The following is a 7832-nucleotide window of genomic DNA, read 5'->3' as shown; positions in this document are numbered from 1 at the left end:
GATCATATTCCATAATGGTAGCGTCACTCGTGAATATAGAGATTAATAATTTGTTCGCATTCTACTCATTCACGTGAATCTGAGATTCTGAATTATATACACACACAGTCAATCGGATACGGAGTAAAAATAACCGAGTCCGTCACGAATCATCAGCAAAGACGGCAAATCTTAAAACATCGCCGCCTGTCAACCGTCATTGTATCTGGCGGAAAAACTGAAATAGAACTCTTCACGCGTCTATTTCCGCTTTGAATCTGCTAGGTCGTGGCTGGAAGTCATACCGCCGACGCTGGTTATGCGACGACGGCCGGATTAGCGACGCCAGCGCTTTCTTCACGAGTTCGCCTTCAACACCGCGGATTCTCACGAGCGAGTTCGTCATTGCCGATCTCCGCGCGTTGAGACGGTTCGGCGCATACGTCACTGCAGCGCCAGATCCCAAACTCTTATGAAAACTACACCGGAATGAGCCAGGATGCGTCGATGGCGAGCACATACACGTCCGCTTCTTCCGGTGGTTAAGTCGTTTGACTGTCTCTCCCGTTCCGGAGACGGTAAAAGAAATTGAACTATTCGGTGAAACACAGCTGTCAAAGGAAAACAGGACGGATGAAGCTTGAACAGAGAAAGTAGAGCGGTGGAAAAAAGTGGCGGAGTTAGAAGATGAATGGGGATGCGACGGTGGTCGGGAATTAAATTTTCCGGGCGATGATGAAGAACAGAGGACTTGTCCGCTTGATTTTCTATAAGATGCGGACATTTTTTTACAGAGAAAGTGAAAAGCGTAGGAATGTTTTATTGTTTTTCAGATTTGTTTCGAAAGAGGTGATTCAGCGTTTGGATAAGCAAATCTAGCGTACCTCTGACCTTGTTTATATAGAATTTTTAAGTGATAAGAGAATAACAGAGTTGGAAAATTGGAATATACGGATTTTTTATTGTTATTATTATTATTATTATTATTATTATTGTTAAGGTATTAATTTTCTTTTATTTTTCGTTGGTCACCCCTACTTTCTCGTGATTATGGTAACTGACTGTGTAAACTTGGGTCATATACATGATGTTTGTTTTTTTTGACGTCGGTCATACACGATGTTTGGTTTCAAAAACAAAAATAACTGCATTATGTTTTTATTATTAGATGTCAAAGATTTTGTTTATGTAACAAAGTATTAGATATCAGAGTAATTAATAGTTTCTTCAAAACACTTTCGTTTTTCACACAAAATTTTACTGCACATTACTTTTACATACTACAGGTTTGAAATATATTCATGACTGTTTAGTGTGACTAGTCTATATAAGAGAAAATTGATAGAAAAATGACTGCACATTATTTACGTAATGAAGGTATATGTGGAGGGGAGTAAATATCTTATATTGATTAATCACGAATGTGTTGTCCTAACGAGATTTAGCCACCCAATTAGTTAGTCTCGCTGTAAAATTTGGAAAACTGAAGAGGCATAGACATACTAAAACAATATATTGTAAGTGGATTACAAGAGTAAGCCGAGCAGGGTTTATCTAGCGCCTTAAGGACTTAATGTACAAAATGAATTGAAAACCATATAAAATAAAAATTAAAAACGAAAAATTGATCTAAAACCTATTGCCGCAACTAAAAGGAAAACAAACATTATAAATTGGCAACGAGGAACAAATCGATGATAAAAGTTCGAAAAAAAAAAATTATTTATTTTGGCACATCTATTTTTAGATGATAATATAGTACAATATTTATTTATTTAATCGATTAAAAGAATTTTATTTATTTATTTTTGGAAATAGATGATAATATAGTAGGTTAATTATTTTGGTACATTTATTCAACTGCGTTAATTTAATATATTTTTTTCTATTAGATAAATTTTGTTTGATTTTATTAATATAATTTCTTTTTGTTTTTTTATTATTTTTTATATATTAAATTAACAACTTTTCCTATGTAAAACTAAAAAATTAACAAACTAAAAGATAATAGATGGTCGTATTCCCGCGACTTTCTATTGCATAAAAAAAAATCATCTTTTATGTGATCGATAGAGTGGGTAGGGATGCGACTTCGTGAAGGTAAAAAAAATAAAATTTTTTAGCATATATATTTTAAAATAGGATATATTGATTAATTTAAAAAAAAAAAAAAAAAAGAGAATATATATATATAATCCAACGTCTAATCTGGTTAGACTTTTTTGGTCAGACACGTTAGTGTCAATCTTTCTACTAATAAAGATAATGCCTAAACTACTTTTCACTTATCATTACAAAAAAGTTTTTTATATTTTTTTTAGAGCAAAGATTCATTTTGGTTTCTTAGAAAGTTTGAGATATTCAATTTAGTTATTGAGAAAAATAAACCAGATCAAATTACTCATTGAGAAATTTTGAGAGATACATTTAAGTTCTTAAAAAAATTAAAAACACATTTTATTCCTAAAGAAAAATAAATCAGGACAATTTAGTTCTTTGCTCAATTTAGGGAAAAATAAACCTAGTGTTATTTCATTTAGAGAAATCACAAGTTCAAGATAGAAACACTTTTGATTCCACAGTGATCTGCAATTATGAATGTGTGACTTCTATCATCTTTGTCGTTTGTCTCAGAAGCTGCATTTTCTTCTTCATTCTCACATTTTTCTTCTTTACCTCGCGTTTTCTGAAGGTGCATTATTGTTCTTCTTGCTCACATGTTTGAAAGTGTGATTTTATGTATTGTTTATGAGGGATACCGTTGTGGTTTAATTTGGATATTATTGAAGTTGTTTTTCAAATTACATTATAATTTAATGATTTTTTTGTTGCAGGGATTAAATTGTTCATTTAATTATTGTTAGAAACTTAATTGTCTATTTTTAATTATTGTCAATATCTAGTTGTCCTTTTTTAATAGAAATTACACGGAAAAAATCAAGTTGATTACTCATCAGACAAGTTAACAAAAAAACTCATTTTTCTGATTGTGGTTCATATAAGGACTAATTTGATCTTGTTTATTTTTCTTAGGGACTAAAAAGTGTTTTTATTTTTCTAAAAGACTAAAATGGATCTTTAAAAATTTCTCAAAGATCAAAATAGACATTTACTCTATTTTTTAATGTAAATTTTTGACAGCACAAATTATTTACACATGCAATTTCAGACAACACAATTATTTTATTTTTTATATATGGATTCATGTTGAGAGTGAAAAAAGCCTTTCTCAATAATAAAAAGTAGGAGATTCACCCATATTTTGTAGAAAATTGATCATTAATTTTAAGGGTGTATGCGGGTTGGGTTGGGCCGGTTTTGACAAAATCCAATACCCGACCCGATCGATTATCTTTGGGTTGAGCTAAGTTCTAAACACGTGTACACTTTCCCACAATACTTGAATGTACCTGTATCATTTCTCTTATTAAAATGTAACCAAGCACTAGAAGAGACTTTACTAGGTTTTCTTTCGGTTACCTCGTTTCCTTGAGTTGACGACAATGATAAGAGGCCTAAATCTTGTGCTTGTTGTGATGAACTTTTGTTGTGCTTGTGGAAAAAATTGATTAGGAGCTTCTTAAACTTGTTCCATTTGTCTCAAATATGTGCAATAATATAGTTAAAAAATTTCAAAGGTAAAAGGAAAAGTAAGAGAAAACAGCTAGCACTACTACTTGGTCAACCACATTACTTTCATCATTACACATAACTCACCAACCATTTTAGTTTACTAAGCTACCATAATTTTTTAATATAGTAGTGCTTCAGTTGTTTATTTTTAGAGTACTTACTATTTTCAAATACAATACTAAAAAAATGGTTTAATAGATTTAAATGTAAAAAATTTAAAGTAAATTCATCATAAGAATAAGCTTTTGCATAAGAATTATTTTTGCTCCTAAAAAGTTTAAACTAAAGTCATCATAGCATAAGCTTTCAGTTCATATCTTCATTATGAAAAACTATAACAAAAGATAACATTTAAATAAAAGAAGAACGTGGCGGCAGCTTGAGGGCAGTGACGCGGCCTCAGGATATCTGGACAGAAAAAGAAGGTGGACGTATGGAACAAAAGAAGAAGGTGGACGCATATATGGAACAGAAGAAGAAGGTACATGACGGTTGCTGAAAATATCAAAGAGAAGAAGAGTAATGAAACCCTATTGGGCTGCTAAACAAAATTTAAAAAAAAATTATAACTAGTTACCGAGTCGGGTTGACGGGTTAAAATAGTTGAATCCATTACCCGAACCAAATATAAGCGGGTTTCAACGGATTGGGTCGGACGGACTCGAATGTGATCGGGTACAGGTAAAAATCGAGTTGGGTTAGATGATCGGGTTGGCGGGTCGACCTGCACCCATGTACACCCCTAATTAATTTTTTTTCAGATGATAGTTTCATATTTTATAGGGATTCTTTTCAAGATGCTCAAACTATTCAATGAATGCTTAATATTTATCAATATTGCTTCCAATAAACTTAACAATTTGGATAAATCAAAAATCTCTTTTAGCCGAAAAGTACTTAACGATTGTAAAATCTTATTCCAAAGTTGGATACAAATTAAGGCTATTATATGTCATTTGAAGTATTTGGGGCTACCTTATTTTGTTGGTAGGTCTAAGCAATATGTATTTTAATTTTGTCCAAGATAGGGTGTGGAAGCAGCTGATGGGTTGGAAAAAAATATCTTTATCAATAGTATGGGAAAAGTTTTGATCAAAAGCAATGATTCAAACAATTTATACGTATGTAATGAGTTGTTTTCTACTTCCGATGGATTTATGTGAGCATATTGAAAGCATAATTAGTAAGTTTTGGTGAGTAACAAACAAGGTGAACGTAGAATTCATTGGATTAATTAGGAGACATTATGTAAGAAAAAAAAGAAGGGTTGTATGGGATTTAAAATTTTCCATGATTTCAACCTTGCAATGTTGTCTAAACAAGGATGGCATATCATGCATAATGATGATTTATTGATCTCACAATATCTGAAAGCAATGTATTTTCCTTGGAGTAATTTCTTGAGAGCTTCAGTTGGTTACTGCCCAAGTTATACATGGAGAAGTATTTTGCAAGCTCGTTTAGATGTTATTAAGAAAGCTGGTATTTGGAGAATAGGAGATGGGCATCAACTTTATGTATGGGAAGATAATTGGCTTCCATATTAAAATGGTCACAAGATTTGGTTTCCTAAACCTTCTAATTGTGATCATATGTTTGTCTCAGATCTCATACATCATGATATTCAAGGTTGGAATGTCTCCTTAATTAATGAATTTTTTCTTCCTTTTGAAGCTCAACAAATTCTTCATATTCCATTTTCTTTCTCTCAACTACAAGATGAGTTTGTATGGAGGGCTTCATGATATGCTATTTTTCAGTGAAGATTTCGTATCATTTCTTTAAGATAAGACGTGAGGTATCTACCTCCCATAATTCATCTTAGGATATTGATTAACAAGTATGGAAAATGTTGTGGAAAATAAATAAATAAATTCCAAGAAAAACTCATTTTGCTTGGAGGATTCTACATGCAAAAATGTCAGTAAAAAATTATCTTTTCAAAAAAGGAATTAGTTGTGGCCCATTGTGTGCTTTTTGTGGGCAAGAAAATGAGACCATTTCACATCTCTATGAAATATCATTGGTCAAAGCATGTCAGGTTTTCTTCCCTTTCGGTTTGGTATTTTATTCGCATGATTTCAAGTACGTACCATTTCAATAGTGGCTTGAAAGAAATATTATTGATGCAAATGTGAATGTGATTGTTTATGTGTTGATGAATATGGTGTGCAAGAAATAAAAAATATTTTGAAAAGATTGATGTTAATGTGGCTACTGTTGAGACAATATCTCTAAATTATTTTAATGATAATAAAATTATTTCAAATATTATGATCATCCTTATTATCTAAGTTGTGCTCTTGAGTGTATCTAAATTTAGAAAACAGGTTACTCATCACATTAAAAGAAGTGTATCTGATATGTCCTCTAAGATAGATGATAAACAAATAGAGGATATAATATTTAACCTCTAAGAAAAGAGGATATTCAATATCTCAGAAAAGATGAAACCATGAAAAATTAACATAAAGACAAATTTGTACATGAAGTCAGATAGCAAATGGATAAACAAATCAAGAGGATCCAAGACAGAGGATGAACAAACGAATGGATGAATCATTGAAGTCATTCATCCTCTTACATAGGGAAAGTCTAAATATACCATAGTACGAAAAGTATGCACTTGACAAGAAAGGCAAGACCCTACAGCTTTTGGAAAAGGAAAAAGCCAAAAGGACAAGTCATGTCCTACCTATGAAAAAATCAAACCTCCTATACAAAGACGAACTGCAAACTCATCCTCCCAAGCTCTTGCACTACAAGGCCAACTGAGTGGGAATTTGGTAAATTAGACTAATGACCATGGACAATTAATCAAATTTATAACGGTCACTTTTACATTTTTCCTCATGGATGGATCTTCATGGCCTCTATAAAAGGAAGATAATTCTTCATCATTAATACACACAACTACTCACATTAAAGAGAGATACTAAAAGCTAAGAAGAGTAATCTCATCCTCTCCTTATACTTTCTAAAGTCTTTAATTATATCTTTTAGAGCATCCCCTTAGAAAGTTTTGCAAAAGAGAAAAATTCATACTCTCATCACAAATCACTAAATCTATATCTTCTAAGTTTTTATAAACATGGAAATAGTTGTAATTTCAAAAGAAAAATAGTGTCAGCCTAGTGAGACTAGAAAGCAAACACAGAAAAGAAAAGATCACTTTTAGAGGACAAGTTATTTTTTGCTATAGTGAAACTCACAAGTTTGTGAAGAACTAGACGTAACCCATTTTGGGTGAACCAATATAAATTAAGTGTGTCCTCTTTATATGCTTTAAGTTTTTATGTTTCTTATAGTCATCCTCAGTTAAATTTCAATTCATCCTCTCATAGAGGATACGTTTTTAAACCAGCCAACTATAAATTTTTAAACCATAATATCTCTATTTAATCCCCTTCTAGTGATATTTAGTTACTTCAATTGGCATCTGAGCAAGGTTCTCTAGAAAGTTACATCTAACTGTGTAAGAGAAAAAGATCAAAATGTCTAAAGCTAAGTATGTACCCGAGGAGGATCCTCTAGCAGACCTCCATACTTCGATGGTACAGATTACTATCATTGGAAAGGAAAAATGAGGTTGTTTCTCATATCACAAGACAACAACATGTGGTATGTGGTTGAAAATAGAAACCATGTCATTAGCACAAACAATGTTGATCCAACATTAGATGAAAAACCTCAAACATAGTGGACTGATGACAAAAATGCTATGGTACTCCTAAACTCTAAAACTCATTTATTTCTAACGTGTGCTTTAAGTAGGGAAGAATATGACAGGATTGAAGAATTCAACCGCGCTAAGGAATTATGTGATACCTTGAAGATTCATCATGAAGGATCAAGACACGTAAAACAAGCTAAGATTGACATAGGAGTAAGGGAATTTGAACTATTCAAAATGAAGGAGGAAGAAACGATTGACGATATGTTCTCAAGGCTCACTATCATTCTAAATAGCTTAAGGTCTCTTGGAAAAGAATACTCTGTCCAAGAGAGGATATGAAAAATCCTAAGGACTTTACCAAAAGAATGGAGAACAATGGTGACTGCCATCACAGAAGCAAGAGACTTAGCTACCATGAAATGAGAAGATTTGATTGGAACTCTAAGGGAACATGAACCATTGTTACTTTCTGATAAACCATGCAAAAAGTGAAAAATGGTCGCTCTTAAAACTGAAAGTTCATCCTTGAAACGAACTGAAGAAA

The 7832-nt window shown here is 32.3% G+C and overlaps 2 protein-coding genes across 2 annotated transcripts; one reads left to right on the top strand and one right to left on the bottom strand.

Annotated features, from left to right (window-relative positions):
* Positions 1-232: 232 nt before the first annotated feature.
* LOC101499615 (uncharacterized) lies at positions 233-763 on the bottom strand. Its single transcript, XM_027336203.2, has one exon. The coding sequence runs from the start codon at positions 761-763 to the stop codon at positions 233-235; it is 531 nt and encodes a 176-aa protein (XP_027192004.1).
* Positions 764-7106: 6343 nt separating this feature from the next.
* On the top strand, positions 7107-7627 carry LOC105852433 (uncharacterized). The gene is made up of 2 exons (XM_012717717.1): positions 7107-7166; positions 7313-7627. Exons 1-2 carry the CDS (start codon positions 7107-7109, stop codon positions 7625-7627), a joined length of 375 nt encoding a protein of 124 aa, XP_012573171.1.
* The last annotated feature ends 205 nt before the right edge of the window (positions 7628-7832 follow it).

This window comes from Cicer arietinum, chromosome 6 (assembly GCF_000331145.2).
Source record: "Cicer arietinum cultivar CDC Frontier isolate Library 1 chromosome 6, Cicar.CDCFrontier_v2.0, whole genome shotgun sequence".
Classification (NCBI taxonomy): domain Eukaryota; kingdom Viridiplantae; phylum Streptophyta; class Magnoliopsida; order Fabales; family Fabaceae; genus Cicer; species Cicer arietinum.
The sequence above is the reverse complement of the archived record's forward strand: the minus strand, read 5'-3'. Positions and strand labels throughout refer to the sequence as shown.